Raw genomic sequence first — 17,294 nt, 5'->3', positions numbered from 1 at the left:
GGGGGGGGGGGTCCTGGGTCTGTGGGCCCCTGCCACGGGGAGGACACAGCCCCAGACCCTCCCCCCAAGTATGGTTACAACAACGGAACCAATCAGGCACAGCAGGAGTTCTGGCCAGGCCTGCCTGGGGGCTCCCGGCCCAGAGGGCATGATGCCAGGTGCCGAGGCCCCTGAGCCTTTCAGAGTACATGGCGCGCCCACCCAGACCCAATGCAACAGGGCACGATCTGTATGTTTTCTGTTGCTGCGTAGTCAAAGACCAGCAACATGGCGGCCTGAACCAACACAAATTTATTAAGTCATAACTCTGCAGGCCAGAGGTCTGGGTGGGCTCCGCTGGGTTCAAGGGCCTGGTCTGGTGGGTACGCTGATGCGGGATGGGCGGGGCGGGGGGGGGGGCGCTCCTCTGGAGGCTGTGGGGAGAACTGGGTCCCAAGCTCATTCAGGTTGTCGGCCAGCTTCCCTTCCTTGCAGTCGGGGCACGGAGGTGCCCCCTGCTGGCTGTCCGCCGCCGGGGGCTGCCCTCCGCTCCTGGAGGCCGCTCTCCTGTGGCTCCTCGCCAGCAGCTCCTCCATGTTCAAAGCCAGCAATGGAGAATCATCTGTCTGGGGCCGAATCCCTCTCACACTTTGAATTTCCCTGACTTCCTCCAGAAAAAGGCAGGCACACGGGCCAGACCGGGCACCAGCTGGCTTGCCCGCCTCTGGGTGCCCAGGCCCCTGACTGGAGCAGAGAAGGGTAAAAGTGAGCAGGACGGGGAAGGAGGAGTGTGAGACCCTGGGACGCAGGGGAGGCTCCAGGAGGAGGGCTGGCGGCTAGGGTTTGGTGAGCTCCAAGGAGGAGGCAGGGGATGGAGAGACGGATGGCCCCGCAGCTTTCTAAGGCTTATGAGCCTTAAGTGGGAAGGGGCAAGGTGGGAGGGAACGTGCAGGTCCTCAGAGGGACCCCAGCCTCTGGCTCCAGCTCACTGCATTAGAGGCTGAGGCGAGCCCGAATCCAGGGGCTGTAAGTGGCCACATTGGTGTAGACACCTGGACGGTTGGGCAGCGCACAGCCCTTGCCCCAGCTCACCACACCCACCAGGACCCAGCGCCCAGACGTCACACAGGTCAGGGGTCCCCCAGAGTCACCCTGCAGGAGAAAGTCGGGCTTAGATCTCAGCCCTCTGAAGATCTGGGATGGCATTTCTGGGGGTTGGGGGCCAGGAGGTACAGCCCCTGGGTCTTGGGTTCTAGGGAGCTGGGACGGGAGCCGGGTTCCAGGGGCTCCAGGCAGCTTCCCGCACCTGGCAGGCATCTTTGTGGCCCTCGACGTAGCCGGCACACAGGTTCCCGGGCAGCACTATGTGCTCCGCTCTGGGCACACTGGTGCCCACGTGGTAGAGGCGGTCACAGGTGCGCGCGTCCAGCAGCGGCACCCTTACTCCCTGCAGAGGTCGCCACTCTGGGAGTGGCACTGGGGGGGAGGAAGGGGGACTATAGGAGCGGGGAAAGGGCGAGGCAGGAAGCAGGAGTGGTGGGACCTGCCTGTCTGACCGGGAGGAGGTCTGGGTCCCTGGAGGTCTCGCTGGGTCCCGGATTGGGAGAGTGGGGGCTCCCGGTCAGAGGGAGGTGGAGGAGGATCCCCTGTCCCTCCCCCCCGCTGCCTCACCTCCGGGGTGGAGGCTGCCCCAGCCAGTGACCCAGCAGGGCGTTCCAAGCGGCGGGCGGGCCCCGGGCTCGGGCAGACAGACGGGCTGGATGCGGGCGCTCAGGGGCACCGGGCGGCTCAGCTGCAGCAGCGCCAGGTCGCCACGGCCGTCACCCTCCGAGTAGTCCGGGGGCAGCAGCACCCTGCGCACGGGTGCTGAGAGCGCGCGGTGTGAGGCGGGACCCAGGCGCAGCGCCCCAAGGCGCACGCGGTACTCCGACGGCAGCACCCGCCTGCGGGACAGAGGCGGCGCTGCGGACGGCGGCCCCTCCCCGGTCCCCGCGGCACCCCGGGCCGCCGCATCCCCCGGAGCCGGCCTGGCGGCGCCCCCACACCCCGCTGACCTCGGGAAGCAGTGCGCCGCCGTCAGCACCCACTGTGGGGCGATGAGCGAGCCCCCGCACACGTGCGCCCCGCGGTGCTGGATGCTCGCCTGCCACGGCCACTGTCCGTCCCGAGCGTCCCGGCCCCCCACGATCCGACTGGACACCTGGGGCTGCCCACAGGCTGCAGGGGACAAGCAGGGCGCGAGGGTGGGCGGAAGACCGGGGGGGGGGGGGGGTGGGGCGCTGGCAGGCACGTGGGATCGTGCGATGGGAGAGGCGCAGGGCCAAGGTTAGGGAAGGGGTGGCGCCAGGGGCCCGGAGGCTTCCTTACCTGCAGAGTCCGGTGTCCCAGGAGCTCCTGGGGGAGGAAGCAGGGAAGGGACCGGATTATGAATTTGGTGTCAGATAACAGGGAGAGAGGGAGAGGGAGGGAGGTCAGAGACTAGGAAGGAGGATGAAACATATTTGTGGCACCGACCTGGTGCCAGGCTTTTGTGCAATCAACAGGTTACCCGACTTAACCCTCCCCAGAGCACTGTGAGGCGGGGGGACTTGTACCCCTTACGCAGATGGGCACATGTGAGCTCGGAGAGCCCAAGGTCAGTGACGGAGAGAACCTGGACCTTTGAAGCCGAGATTAGGAACCCCAAAGTGCTCTAGGGGAACCAGGCCGGGGAGGGGTAACACGGGACACTGGGAACAGCCCCCAGCCCCTGCCCCACACCCACCTAGCAGCAACAGTAGCGGCAAAAGCTGGAGGCGGGAGGCCCCCCTCATTCTGTCTTCAGAGCTGGGCCAGGGAAGGGTGACACCGCTCAGGGTCTGGACTCCGGGCGGTGCCTGCAAGGAGAGGAGGGTCCTAGCCCCAGGCCCCAGAGGCCCGCTGTGTTCCCTCAGCCCCTGGTTGGCCCTGGACGTATCCCAGGGGCACAGGTCCTGTGCACCTCCCTGTCCCCGCACCCCAGGGACCATGACTGTCCTCCAACCCCTGCAAGCTTTGGGCCCCCCCCCCCGGCCTCCACAGGAGCCCTGGAGCCTGGCCCCTGCCCCCTGACCTATTTCCATGACCTGCCGGCTGCCCCTGAACTCTGCTCTTACCTGCATGGCCGGTGCCCTCCCTGCTGACTGGGCAGGGGCAGGACCTGGGGGCTTAAAGGGACTGGGGGTGTGTGGGCCTGGCCAGGGGGTGATTAAGGAGGCCAGGGCGGGGCTGCGGCTTCACCAGTCCCGCCTCGAACAAAGATGCTTTGAGCAGCGCTTGTGAGGTGGTAGGAAAGGGACACCTGGGTTTGTCAAAGGACGCCCGGCTTGGGCCGCGGTGCTGACAGCTTGCTGAGGGCCGGGCAAAGCCAGGAGCGGAGAGCTGCGGTCAGGCCAGGAAGCTCTGGAGAATCCTTGCCCGCTCATCTGTGAATCTGATCCCAGCTCCCAGCTCCTTACAGTGCCGGTCACGGGAGCAGCTGACTCGACTGTTCTGTCCAGAAATCCGGGAGCGGCCCACGAGGAGCCCCAGCCAGACTCTGCCCTGCACTCAAAGTGGGAAATGGCTGCCTCGGGGCTGGCCAGCACTCTTTCTTGCTTGACCAGAAGCAGAAGCCGACTTGACCTTGGGACACAGTCCACTCTTGGATTTGGTGTGGCCAGGGCAGTGAGGCTGCTGGGAGAGTGAACCCCGGGGACACACAGCCATGTCTGGGGGCGGGCGCCAAACTTGATGGCGGAGCTGTGGCCGAAAGGCTGGAAGCCTGTCCCGCAGGGGACCTGGCTCCCTGCCTGTTGGAAACTAGGGGCACGGGGTGGAGGGCACAGATGACAACACTCATTCTGAGAAGCTGGCTCGTGCAGGGAGGGGCCAAAACCGGCCGAATAGCCAGTAGAACCCCTGGAAAGGGCCCCCAAACCCAACCCTTGTGTCAGACTGAGAAACTGAGGCACAGACCTCTGCTGGGCCCACGTCCCCTTCAGCCCTCACCCTTCAGTCCCACGGCAAAAATGGCCCCTGGGGAAATGTCATGTGCTTGCCCGGGGAGGGGACCTGACTCACAGCTGAGTCCACGCTACCTTCTCTGGCACAGACCTGCCCCCAGTCTCAGGAGAGGACGAACGACCCAATCTGGGGCCACTGTCCCGGTGACACGTGACCCGGACCCAACCAGAATCTCTCCCTGGGACTTTTACCCTGGAAAGAGAGAAGACCCATTGGAGGCCTGAGGGTGGGGCAGCCATGGCCATGGTCACAGGCGAGGACTCTCAGCTGGCCTGAGAGCCTGGAACCTCCCACACTGAGAAAGAGTGCCCTGCGGTGTTGGAGCTCCTAGTCCGGGAGTCCCTGCCCTTCTCCCAACTGCCTTTTCTGCCTCTGACATGACTTTCCTGCACTCATGCTAGTTCTAGGGGATTCTGTTGCTTACAAGGTCTCTAAATGCCAAGGATGGAAACAAAAAACCACAACTCTATAAACAGCTCCTGATGGCCCAAGACCACAGTCCATCAAGGGAGAAGAGAAGATACGTTCCACAGCCTGTCGCCCTGCGCGGGCGCGTCACGGTGGCAGTGCCCAGCCCACTGCCTGCAGCACAGGACTCGTGTGACAAATGTCCAGCCCCACCCTCTGTACCTGGTGGCAGGAGGAGGAGGGGGGGGCGGGGGGCGGCCCCGGGGAGACCAGCCGGCGGCCGGCTCTTCAGGATCCGGTTCGCGTGCGTGATGTCACAGCAGATCCCAAGCTGCTTGGGGTGGCCGCAGCCAGAGTCCCCACGTCACGTTGATGTAACAACCAGAGGTTGTCCTTATCAGCCTGGGGAGAGGCGGAGGTGTAGGGGTGAGCCGGGCATGGGGAGGGGGCGTGCTGTGGCAACTGCGGGGATCCTTCCGAGCCTCTGGGGAGGTGGCTCCAAACGCGACCCTGTGGGCGACACGGCTCAGGCGGGGGCCAGTGGTCCTACGCAGCCACTCACGCAGGCCCCGGGCCCCGGAAGCGGAAGGAGTCTACCTGCTGCTGGAGGGGCCATCCCGGCCCTGCCAGGGGGTCCCGCGGAGCGGTGCTGCAGGGCAGCCGGTGCAGGGCACAGAAGAGTGCCATCCTCCAGCGACATGTGGGACACCAAGGGTGGTGGGTGATCCTCTTGGGGCCAGCTTGGAGGGCCTCGGAGCAGGGGACAGGAGGCGCCCTCAGGTTCCAGCTCCTCGGAGGGTGGGTTGTGGAAGTGGAAATGGACGGACGCTGTAGGAGACCCCACGGCATGCCCAGGAGACGGCTGGGGACTCGCCACCCAGGGATCTGCTGGCCCCTCCGTGTAGGGCCCGGCAGGTCCGTGTGCAGTGAGAGGCGGACAAAAACTCTGGTGAGGGGGGTGACTCAGTCCCGCCACCTCCCGGGGCCTCAGTTTCCTCACTGTGAAGAGGGAGAAGGGGAGTTCCAGCCTCAAGGGCCGCCACAGCGCATGAAGCCTGAACGTGTCGCCCTATAAACCTCGAGGCTGTCAGAGGTGGGACAGAGGTGGTGAGGGCCCCCCTCCCACTCCTCTACTTGTCTCTCCACAGCTGGGGGCAGGGGGTGGGGAGCCGAGGGGGGGAATGTGCCTCAGCAGTTCCAAGGTGTCCCGGAGGCTGCCCTGCTGGCCTGGGGCCTAGGCCAGGCCGAGGCTGCCCCCCTCCACCCGGCCTCACCAGGGGTGCTCCAGCTTGGAGAGAAGCCCACGCCCGGTGTCCTTGTCCTCCAGGGGGAGATGCTGAGCCGTACTCCTCTGGCTTCTCGGCTCCAGCAGGACTCCGCTTCCGCTGCCCTCAGCGGGAATCCCCTCATTTGGGCAAACGTCATCTGGCTGCTTCCCTCCCTGCCTCGGTTTCCCTACTCCTCACTGGGGCCTCCCGGCGTCACCTCCCAAGTAAACTTCCCGCACCCCAGTCCTGGTCCCGGGTCGGCCTTTCGGGGACAGAGGTAGGACCGGGAGCGTCTGGCGTCTGGGTGGAGGGTCGCACCGGCATGAGCACCGGGGGGCTCGGGATGCTCCCCCCGCTGCACCCCGCTCCGGTCTTCTTGGCCCCCAGCGATCCTGGGGTGACTGACGTCCTCCCATGAACTATCTTTCTGATTGAACCAACCAGAGAGGGCTCCGTGGTTCGTCACCCAAACCTGAATGGCGCAGACAGCTGGAGCGAGATTTAGGAGTGAAGGACTGGATCCCGGGGGGACCGTGAGGGTGTCCAGGGAGCCACCCGGGGCCACAGAATGCTCTGCGAGGCATCGATTCCAACACGCTAAAGAGTTTATTAGAAAAGGGACAAGGTGGGGGACGGGGCCTGGCTCAGCAGATGGCCCCAGCTCTCAGGACTCCGTTGGGCTCAGGCCAGCTGCGGGAGCCCGGCCCAGAGCACAGCGAGGGGCAGGAGCAGCCGAGAGGGGACTGGCCTGGGGGCGCCGCGGGCCGTCAGCGTCTGGATCCAGTCGAAATACACACTGACGTTGATGTACACCCCGGGCCAGTTGGGGCTACCGCAGCCCGATCCCCAGCTCACGATTCCAACCTGAATCCACAGACCTCTCTTTTCACAGGCCAAGGGGCCACCGGAGTCACCCTGGGGAGCAGCGCGGGTGAGCCAGGCCTGGCGGGGCAGGGGGCAGGTGAGGGGCTGGCGGAGAGGCAGGGACAGCTGTGGCGACAGCAGGAGGGGCTGTGGAGCCGGGCAGACCGGGTGCACATCCTACTCCCCACCCCGGAAGCAAACGAGCCTCAGTTTCTGCATCTGCAGAGTGGGCATCGGTCTCAAATTGCCCCTTTCCCTCCCCCCCCCAGGGGTCAGGTGAGAATCAAAGGTGATACAATGAAGGCAAAACAATTAATGCTTGTTGTACAAGCTGGAGCAATAAGGCCCATGGTTGTTTTCTCATGAATAAACTCGGGTGGGTTGGTGGGCACCAGGGGGGTTGCTCCCAGGCCCAAGGTGGGGAGGGGTGGTGCCCGGGTCCAGCAAGGCCCTGGTGGGGGCAGGCGTACTCACTTTGCAGGCGTCACGTTGGCCATTCTCAGAGCCAGCACAAATCATGTCATCCGGGTCGTAACTGAGGAAACTGGGACGTCGGAACAGGAAGTCGCACCTGGAGTTGTTTATGGTGGACACCTGTGCTTCCTGGAGACGGTAAGGAGGCGGCAGAAATGCCAGGGATTGAGGGTGAGAGAGAGGAAGAGGACAGCTGCGGCCCCTCCCCTGCCATCTGGGACAGGGGGAGCGTGGAGGGGGGGTGGGCTCCCCGGGGCCCCCACAGGGTCCGGGACATCGCTCTCGATGACGCCTCTGCCCCCAGCCCAGCACCCTTCACATTATGGGCGATGAACGATGTCACAGAAGGACCCAAGGGATGGGCGGGCGGTCACCGCTTCTCCCTGAAACTCAGTGTCCCCATCTGGAGAATGAAGATGGCAGCCCCTAGCTGGGCCACCGGGGAGGTCCCTCAGCCACAGCACGCTCAGGGGGCAGGGCTGACACCGACACGGTGGAGGATTAACATACTTCATCTGCAGCATCCAGGCTGAAAACGCTCCAGAGTTTTTCTTCATGTTTATTTAGAGACAGAGACAGAGAGAGAGCGCAAGCAGGGGAGGCGCAGAGGGAGAGACACACACACAGAATCCGAAGCAGGCTCCAGGCTCTGAGCTGTCAGTGCAGAGCCCCACGCGGGGCTTGACCTCACGGGCCACGAGATCATGACCTGAGCCGAAGCCGGACGCTTCACCGACTGAGCCACCCAGGCGCCCCGAAAATGCCCCAGATTTGACAAAAGGTATGAATCCCTGTCTTGAGGACGCTGAGCAATTCCCGAGCAGGATAAACACAAAGAGATCTACCCGGAGATACATTTTCATCAAAGTATCGAAGGGGAGACTCCGGTAGACAGCAAGAGAGAAGCTGCATGCGTGTCACATCAAAGATCCCCACCAAGATTAACAGCCACATTCTTCTCAGATACCCTGGAGGCGGGGGGGGGGGGGGGGGGCTGTGGGATGACACATTCAAAGGGTCGAAAGAATCAAACAGGCGACCGAGAATTCTGTATCTGTATCAGAATTCTCTATCAGGCTGTCCTTCAGAAAATGAGGCGGCGATGAACAGATTCTCAGATAAACAAACGCCAAGAAGGTTCGTCCCTAGCAGACCTGCCTTACTAGAAACAGAAAAGGGAGGAAGGGAGGTCTTCAGGACCCTGGCCAGTGTCCGTTCATAGGAAGAGAGGGCGCTGGTAAAGGTGACCACAGGGGTAAATAGGAGAGCCAGGACTATTATGGCTTTGGTTTATCACGTCTTTCCCTTCCTTTATAATTTAAGACACGTGCATACAACAATTCTAAATCTCTGAGGAAAGAGCTGCGTAAGGAACGGAATTTTTGTGTCCTACTGAAGCTAAGTTGCTATTAATCCGACATAGATTGTTATAAACTTAACTTGTTGGGGCATCTGGCTGGCTCAGTTGGTGAAGCGTTTGTTGATTTTGGCTCAGGTCATGGTCCCAGGGTCGTGGGATCGAGCCCCACGTCAGGCTCTGTGTTGAACGTGAAGCCTGCTTAACATATTCTCTCTCTCTCTCTCTCTCTCTCTCCCTCTGCCCCTCTCCCCGACTTTCGCACTCACTCTCTCAACTTAAAAAAAAATCAAGTTTTAAAAAAAATTTTAAACAATAAATTTAAGTTGTTAATCGTAATCCCCAGGTCAACCACTAAGAAAATACACAGAACGCGAAATGGGAAGGTAATCAACACAGACCACTAATAAAAATCAATGAAACACAAAAAAAGGAAATAAAAAGGATATAAAGTACAGATATAGATATTGAAAGATGTGACAAGATATAGAGAAGAAATAGAATAATGGTAGAAGTAAATCCTTACTTATCAGTAGTTAATTTTAATGGAAATGAATTAAATGGATTAAATTGCAATTAAAAGGCAGAAATTAGCATGAATTAAAAATAGAGAATCCAGGGTCCCCTGGGTGGTTCAGTCGGTTGTGTGGTTGAGTGTCAGACTTCATTTCGGCTCAGGTCACAACCCCATGGTCGTGGGATCGAGCCCCACTTTGGGCTCCACACTGAACGTGGAGCCTGCTTAAGATTCTCCCTCTCTCTCCCTCTGCCTCTTTCCCTGCTCGCACTCTTTTTCTCTAAACACAATTTAAAAAAAGATTTTATTATTTTTTTAATGTTTTATTATTTAGTCTTGAGAGAGAGAGAGAGAGAGAGGCAGACAGACAGAGAGCAAGCAGGGGAGGGGCAGAGAGAGGGAGACACAGAATCCAAAGCAGGCTCCAGGCTCCGAGCTGTCAGCACAGAGCCCGATGCGGGGCTCAAACTCACAAGCTGTGAGATCATGACCTGAGCCGAAGCTGGACGCTCAACCGACTGAGCCACCCAGGTGCCCCTCAATACCCAACTTTTAATAATGAATAGTATCAAGGGCACTTGGGTGGCTCAGTTGGTTGAATGTTTGACTTCGGCTCAGGTCACTATCTCACGGTTTCCTGAGTTCGAGCCCCACATTGGGCTTCATGTTGACAGCTCGGAGCCTGGAGTCCACCTCAGATTCCGTGTCTCCCTCTCTCTCTGCTCCTCCCCTGCTTGTGTTCTGTCTCCCTAAAATAAACATTTAAAAAAATCATGAATAGAATCAGAAAGATGAACAAGAAAACAGAAGACCTGAATAACACTATAAATTAACTAGACCTAACAGAAGTTTACAGAACCACCTACCCCAACAGTAGAATCCACACCCGTCTCAGGTACACATGAACACTCTCCAGGATAGACGGTATGTCAGGCCACACAATAAGGTGCAATAAACTAGAAAAGACTGAAATCATACAAAACATTTTCTCCAAATGGACTGAGGTTAGAAACCATAAAAGAAGACAGACTGAAAAATTTGTAAATATGTGGAAATTCAACAACATATTCTTTACCAATGGATGAAAGAAAAATTCAAAACACTTTGAGACGAATGAAAATGAACACATGACACAGCAAAACTTGTGGGATTCAGTGCAGGCAGTTCTCAGAAGGGAATAAACGTATTGCTGGAAATGTCCACAATAATACAGGAGAAAAATCTCAAACCAATACCCTGATTTATGGCTTAAGGGACTAGAAGCAAGCTGAGTTCAAAAGTAGAAGGAGGGGTGCCTGGGTGGCTCAGTCGGTTAAGCAGCCGACTTCGGCTCAGGTCATGATCTCACGGTCCGTGAGTTCGAGCCCCGCGTCGGGCTCTGGGCTGACAGCTCAGAGCCTGGAGCCTGTTTCAGATTCTGTGTCTCCCTCTCTCTGACCCTCCCCTGTTCATGCTCTTATCTCTCCATGTCTCAAAAATAAATAAAACGTTAAAAAAAATTTAAAAAAAAAGTAAAAGAAAGAAATAATAGAGAATAGAGGAAATCAAGGTAGGGAATAGAAAAATAGAGAAAATCAACAGATAAACCAAAACTTGGTTCTTTGAAAGATCAACAAAACTGATTATGAAAGTGGGGACATAACTACAGACTTTATAGCAATAATGAGGACTATAAGGGAAACAGCTATACCCCAAATTAGATCAGGCGGATGAAATGGACAAAATCTTAGATAACACAAACTACCAAAACTCACTCAGGAAGAAACAGAAAGTCTGAACACACCAATAAGAGATGAAATCTGTAGTCAGGGACCTCACAATGAAGAAAAGCCTTAGGCCATATGGCTTCAGTGGCGAATTCTACCAAACCTCTGAAGAAATGAACACCAATCCTTCTTAAACTCTTCCAAAAAGTCGGAGAAGAAGGAATACTTCCTAACTCATTCCATGGGACCAGCATTATGGGGGCACCAAATCCCGGACAAGGACATCGCAAGAAAAAGAAACAACAGACCAATATCCTTAGTGCAATAATAGTAATAATAATATGTATGTGTGTGTGTGTGTATATATATATATATATATATATATATATATATATATATATGCAAAAGGTATATATACAAAAAATACACATATGCAAACATTCTCAACAAAACGCTAGCAAACGGAACCTAGCAGCATAGCAAAAGAACTGTATACCACGAGCAAGTGAGATTTATCCCATGAATGCAAGCGCGGTTCAACATACAAAAACCAATCAGTATAATGTACTACAGACATTAATAGAATGAAGGAAAAAAACCCACAGGCTCCTCTTAGCAGATGCTGGTAAAGCAGTTGACAAAATCCAAATTCCTTCATTAGAGAAACATTCAATAAGCTAGGTAGGAATAGAAGGCACTTTTTCAACACGATAAACACTAGATGTGAAAAACCCACAGCGGACATCACACTGAATGGGGACAGGCGGGAAGCTTTCCCCGAGAACAGGGACAAGATGATGATGCCAGTTTTTGCCATTTTATTTAAGATTTTTCTGGAAGTTCCCATCAGGGCAATTAGGCAAGAAAAATAAAACACATCCAAATTGGAAAAGAAGACGTAAAACTATCTCTATGCATACATGACATGATCATCCATATCTACATACATACGTACATATATGTGTGTGTGTGTGTGTGTGTGTGTGTGTGTATACATGAAATCATAATGAATACATTTAAAGAGGGCTAGGGTTAATAAATGAAGTCAGCAAAATTACAGGACCCAAGATCAAACTACAAAAGTCTGTTATTCTACTGGGGCACTTGGGTGGCTCCACTGGTTGAGCGTCTGACTTTGGCCTTTGGCTCAGGTCACGATCTCACAGTTCGTGGGGCCGAGTTCCGTGTCGGGCTCTATGCTGACAGCTGAGAGCCCAGAACCTGCTTCAGATTCTGTGTCTCCCCCTCTCTCTCTCCCCACCCTCTGCTTGTGCTCTCTCTCGCTCTTAAAAATAAATAAACAAACATTAAAAAAAAAAGAAGTTTCATTTACAACGCATCAAAAATAAGAAAATAGGAATAAACTTAATTGAGGCGATCAAAGACTTATTAACAAAAACTACAAAACACTGCTGAAAGAAACGGAAGACCTGAATACATGGAAATATATCCCTTATTTATGGATTGGAGATATAATATAATGAAGGTGGCAATGCTTCCCCAAAGCAACCTACAAATTCAATGCAATCCCTTTCCAAACCCCAATGCTCTTCTTAGCAGAAATTGACAAATTGGCCCTAAAATTTATATGGAGTATCAACAGGCCCAAATAACTAAAACACTACTGAACAAGTAGAACAAAGTTAGAAGACTCACACTTCCTGATTTCAATATATTATAAAGTTACAGGTATCAGACAATGAGGTCCTGCTACAAGGATGAACATACACACCAATGGAGTACCATTCAGAGTCTAGAAATAAGCCCACACATCTACAGTCAATCAGTAAGGATGCTGAGACAATTCAATTGGGGAGAGGAGTCTCTGTGACAAACAGTGCTGGAGCAACTGGGTATCTAAAGGCAAAATAATGAAGTTGGACCCCTACCTCACACCATGTACGAAAATCAACTCAAAATGGATCAGACACATAAATATAAGAGCTAAAACTATAAAACTCTGCAAGAACATGCAAGTAAATCTTCATGATCTTGAATCTGACACTGGTTTCTTAGACCTGACATCAAAAGCACAAGCAACGAAAGAAAAATAATTTGAGGTTGATCAAAATTTTGCAAATTTTGTGCATCAAAAGATACTAGCAAGAAAGTGCAGCAAAGAGAGCTACACAATGGGAGAAGATATTTGCAAATTGTGCATCTGATGAGGGTTTAGTATTTAGAATACATAAAGAACTATTACAACTCAACAACAAAGACAACTCAAATTAAAAATGGGCAGGGGCGCCTGAGTGGCTGAGTCGGTTAAGTGTGCGACTTTTGATTTCAGCTCAGGTCGTGATCTCACGGTTCATGAGATTGAGCCCTGCATCGGGCTCTGTGCGAACAGTGCAGAGCCTGCTGAGGATTCTCTCTCTCCCTCTCTGCCCTTCCGATTGCTCTCTCTCTGAAAATAAATTTTAAAAAACGTTAAACATAGAATTACCACGTGATTCTGCAATTGCACTCCTAGATATATACACAAAAGAACTGAAAAGAGGTGTTCAAATAAAAATTTGTATATGAATGTTCATAACAGCTCTATTCACAGTATCCAAAAGGCAGAAACAACACAAAAGTCCACCAATGGAAGAATGGATGAATACATTGTGGTCTATCCATAGGATGAACTATTATTCATCCATAAAAAGGAAGAAAACTCTGATACATACTAGAACACCCATGAATCTCTAAAGCACCACGCTACGTGAAAAAGGCCAAACACAGAAGGTCACATAACGTATGAATCCATTTACCTGAAAAATCCAGAATGGGTATATCCATCAACACAAAAGGCTTCTTAGTGGCTGCCAAAGGGCCGGAAGGAGAGGGTAAGGGGGAGTGACTGGTCAGTGACTGTCGGATTTCCTCTGGGAGGGATGAAAATGTTTTGGAACTTGATGGAGTTCATGGTTATACACCGTGAACATATTAACTTAAATGTCACGGGATTGTATACTTGAAAATGATTAATTTAAAAAAATAATAAAATGATTAATTTAGGGGCACCTAGGCAGCTCAGTCAGTTACATGTCCAACTCCTGATTTTGGCTTGGGTCACAATCTCATGGTCGTGGGTTCGAGCCCCACATTTGGCTCGGCACTGACGGTGTGGAGCCTTCTTGGGGGTCTCTCTCCCTCTCTCTGTCTCTCCCCCGCTCATGCTCTCACTCGCTCGCTCTCAAAATAAATAAAACTGTAAAAACTTTTTAAAAAAAGGAATAAAATGATTAACATTACGTGAACTAAACCTCAAAGAACGGGGTACAGGTACGTGTTAGACCACACACGAACCTTGAATATGCTGAGTGAAGGAGTCAGGGACAGAAAACCACACGTTGTGGGACTCTATTTCTATGAAATGTCCACAGTCCGGAAATCCCGAGACAGAAAGCAGATGGGTGATTGCCAGGGGAAAACGGGGTATTGGGAGTAAAGGCTAGGAAGTACGAGGTTTCAGTCTGAGATGGTAAAAATGTTCTGGAGCTAGACGATGGTGATGGTTGCACAGCCGTGATTACACTCAACACCACTGAACTGTATGCTTGAAAATGGTGAATTTTAGGTGAGTTAAATCTCAATTTAAAAAACCCCACATACTCAAGGCCTTTCTGAGGAGCCCACCCCAGAAATTTCCACACCCCTGCAGGCCGGGTGGGAAGCGCGGGCCTGGGCCCAGCTGGCCTCCCTCTCACTGTGGCTTCGGGCTCACAGTCTCTGGAAGGCAGAGGGAACGGGGTGTGGGGACAGGAGGTCCTGCCCTGGCGGGGGGGGGGGGCAGGCACTGCTGGGCAGCCCCCAGGAGGGACCCAGCTGCACAGAGACCCAGGTGGGGGCTGCTGAAGCCGCTGTGGACGGAACAGATGGTGGAGCCCACAGCCCCCCTGCCCCACCCCCCACCTGCCCCCAGCCTCACCTTGACCTTCTTTGATGTGCCCCCAGTCACCCAGCAGTCAGCCTTGTTCTGGAACTCAGAGGAAGAGGCCACAACACAGATGGGCTGGATGTACTTATTGTAGGTGACGGAGGAGGACAGCTTCAGCAGGGCGATGTCCTTGAGTGAAGTCCCACTGAACTGGGGATACACGACGATATCCTTCACCCTGTACCGATGGTAGAAGGTCCACAGTTTCCAGAAAGTTGGCCTGGAGGACAGCTCACCAAACTGAGCCGTCCACTTCAAGGGATCTTTGTGTCTGGCGAGGGAGGAGAGAGCAGGCAAGGGTCCTCAGAGGAGGGAGGGGAGACATTCCCTGAGGCGGGGCCGCAGGGGTGCTGCTAGGGCTCATCCTGGACACGGTTAGCACTTCCTCTCACGGGCCACTGCGCCCAGTGTAGAAATGATGGCAGCCCAGAGAAGATGGGCCAAGATCCCAGAACCCGGGGACCGGGGGATGTGGGGATGGGCAGGAAGGGCCTTTCCCTGAGGTCGGATCTGGCTGGTCACTCAACCGGCCTGTCACCTCCCACAGCAATCCTAAAAGAAGAATGAACAGGGCACCCTGGTGGCTCAGCCTGAGTGTCCAGCTCTTGATTTCGGCTCAGGTCACGATCTCAAGGTTTGTGGGTTTGAAGCCCGCATCGGGCAGACTCAACTTGGAGCCTGCTTGGGATTCTCTCTCTCTCCCTCTCTCTGTTCCTCCCCCCATTGTGCTTGCGCGCGCTCTCGCTCTAAAACTTAAAAAAAAAAGAACAGATGCACAGGACGAGGCAGGTGCGGTCAAAATAGCTTCCCCGAGCCCACGGTCCTGGCAGGCCAGGCTCTGTGCCCAGAGCTCGCCCACCTCGGTCCGCCCCCGTGGTGCACCTGCACCGGGGGAGGTGGGAGGAGGAGGGGGCGGCTGGTGCTGCCATCCGGGGAGAAGAGAAGACAGAAAAGAACACGACACAAAAGGGCACGGGAATGCTGTAAAGAACGTTCTGGAAAAAACGGAACCGGGTTTTCTCACGTGGCTGAAGCGGGGCCCGGGGCTCGGGAGCATAAGAGAGCTGAATCCGCAGGCGTCAGGCCCGGAGGACGCGTCCCCCCAACCCCGATTCGGAGGGCCGCCCGCCCCCAGACTCACTTTTCAAAGCAGTGCGCGGCCGACAGCACCCAGCGGCGGTTGAGCAGGCTGGCGCCGCAGTGGTGGGCGCCCCACAAGCGCAGACTGCCCTGCCACGCACGGCCAGCGCCCCAGCTCCGAGTCCTTGCCGCCCACCACGCGCGTCGTCGAAACGGTTCGGCGGCCGCAGGGCCCTGGGACGGACACGCGGGCACGCGGCTGAGCCGCACGACCCCGGCCGCCCCACCGGCCCGCGCGAACCAACGCGAGGGGCCCCTGGGAAAACGCGCGCGTGGGGGCCGCGCCGCCCAGGGACCGGGGGACCTCGCGCCCCTCCCCACGTGGCGCGCGGGCGCCGCCCCTCCCACCCCGGGGGCCCGGCAGTTACACGTGAGCAACGACGAGTTCTCGAAACCTGGGCGGGGAGAGGAAAAGATGAGGCGCCCCTTGCGCTCCGGCTCAGGTGCCCTGCGCGGGGAGGCGCGCGTCCCGGGCGCCTTACCTGGAAACAGCTGGTCCAGATCCTGAACGTCTGGGGGGCCCGGAGGGGGGATGGCGGGCGGCCAGGTGAGCTCCCCGCGGTCTGCACGCGCCCCGGCCGTCCCCCACCACCCCTGGGGCGGCCCGCAGCCCCCGCCTCAGCTCACTCTGTCCCCGGAGCCCCGCTCGCACCAACAGCTGCGCCAGCAGCAGCGCCCGGACGCGCGCCCATGGCCACCTCTGCCGCGTCGCGGCGCCCCCTCTGCTTCCGCCCGCTCGGGGCGCCCCCGGGGAGGGGGGGGTGGGGGCAGGGAACGCCCGCGACGCTGTCCCTCCCCGCCCCGAGCGGGACCGGTCCGGGTCCGAGGGCTTCGAGCTGGGTACCCCAACCACACCGTGCCCCCAAACGGTTCTTGTCTGCAGCCCTGGGATCCCGGCTGCCCGGCTCGTTGCCCCCCTTCCTCCACCCAGCGCTTCTTCGGGGAAGGGCCAAGGCCGGTCCCCACCAGGACCCCCGTGAGAGCAAGTCCTCACCGAGCGCCCGCTGGGGGCCTGGCGGTATTGGGCTGCTGCTAAAAGCCACGGTCCTTTCCAGGAGCCCGAGTGAAATGGCCTGATGTGGGCCACCTGGAGGCCTCCCAGCCTCCCTGCTGCTCCCAGCTGGCCCCACTCAGCCCCACAGAGCCTACAGACAGTCTGCCTCGTCCTCGGGCACTGGTGCAGGGCACCAAAGTCATCAAGTTGTCTTTTGAGTTATAGATGTGAGTGAACAACTGAACTGGGGCCCCCAGGACCGCCCTCAGAGTACTGATCCACTACAAGGACTCACAGGACCTAGAGACGCTGTCATTTCCATGGTGATGGTTCACTGCAGTGGTACAAGGTGTGGAGGACAGAGTCTAGGAGAGACCAGGTGGAAGCTTCCAGCTTCCCCTTAGCAATGGAGTCAGATGGGCAGAGCTTAATTCTCCCAGCAATGACGCGTGACAACGGACATGAAGGGGTGCCAGCCGGGGAAGCTCATGTGAGCCTGGGTGTCTGGAGTTTTTATCCTTGGGGTTCCGTGACAGAGGCAGGGTGGACAGCCCACGTGGCTAACCCTAGTCCTCAGACTAGGGCACCTCCTGTGGTCCAAGTGACGCAGTGTGGCCCGAGGCGGTCCCATCAACTGTG

At 56.2% G+C, this 17,294-nt stretch overlaps 2 protein-coding genes across 6 annotated transcripts; both read right to left on the bottom strand.

The window, feature by feature from the left end:
* Positions 1 to 283: 283 nt before the first annotated feature.
* LOC113594934 (serine protease 33-like) lies at positions 284 to 6,117 on the bottom strand. 5 transcript variants are annotated; one of them, XM_053213653.1, is made up of 8 exons: positions 5,008 to 6,117; positions 4,633 to 4,812; positions 4,077 to 4,194; positions 2,744 to 2,855; positions 2,347 to 2,373; positions 1,651 to 2,196; positions 1,286 to 1,455; positions 284 to 1,131 (listed from the first exon to the last, which is right to left on the bottom strand). In XM_053213653.1, exons 4-8 carry the CDS (start codon positions 2,790 to 2,792, stop codon positions 973 to 975), a joined length of 951 nt encoding a protein of 316 aa, XP_053069628.1. In that variant the 5' UTR covers positions 2,793 to 2,855; positions 4,077 to 4,194; positions 4,633 to 4,812; positions 5,008 to 6,117; the 3' UTR covers positions 284 to 972. The 5 variants fall into 5 exon arrangements, with proteins under 5 accessions (XP_053069628.1, XP_053069627.1, XP_053069624.1 ...); XM_053213652.1 differs by having other exon boundaries at positions 4,077 to 4,812; XM_053213649.1 differs by having other exon boundaries at positions 2,744 to 4,194.
* Positions 6,118 to 6,265: 148 nt separating this feature from the next.
* Positions 6,266 to 16,353, bottom strand: LOC106978725 (testisin-like). The gene is given in 10 exon segments (XM_053213293.1): positions 6,266 to 6,593; positions 7,017 to 7,171; positions 14,513 to 14,539; positions 14,542 to 14,792; positions 15,381 to 15,391; positions 15,393 to 15,516; positions 15,663 to 15,760; positions 15,762 to 15,835; positions 16,030 to 16,278; positions 16,314 to 16,353. Coding segments are annotated over 10 exon segments (1,263 nt in total). The 3' UTR covers positions 6,266 to 6,359.
* Between the last annotated feature and the right edge of the window lie 941 nt (positions 16,354 to 17,294).

This window comes from Acinonyx jubatus, chromosome E3 (genome assembly GCF_027475565.1).
Source record: "Acinonyx jubatus isolate Ajub_Pintada_27869175 chromosome E3, VMU_Ajub_asm_v1.0, whole genome shotgun sequence".
NCBI lineage: Eukaryota > Metazoa > Chordata > Mammalia > Carnivora > Felidae > Acinonyx > Acinonyx jubatus.
The sequence above is the reverse complement of the archived record's forward strand: the minus strand, read 5'-3'. Positions and strand labels throughout refer to the sequence as shown.

Coding starts and splice junctions, on each gene's coding strand:
- LOC113594934 (XM_053213649.1), bottom strand. CDS start 3,119: ATGCAGGTAAGAGCAGAGTTCAGGGGCAGCCGGCAGGTCATGGAAATA. Junction 2,374..2,743: donor GCCGCTACTGTTGCTGCTAG/GTGGGTGTGGGG, acceptor TTCCTCCCCCAG/GAGCTCCTGGGACACCGGAC. Junction 2,197..2,346: donor TGGGACACCGGACTCTGCAG/GTAAGGAAGCCT, acceptor TGTCCCCTGCAG/CCTGTGGGCAGCCCCAGGTG.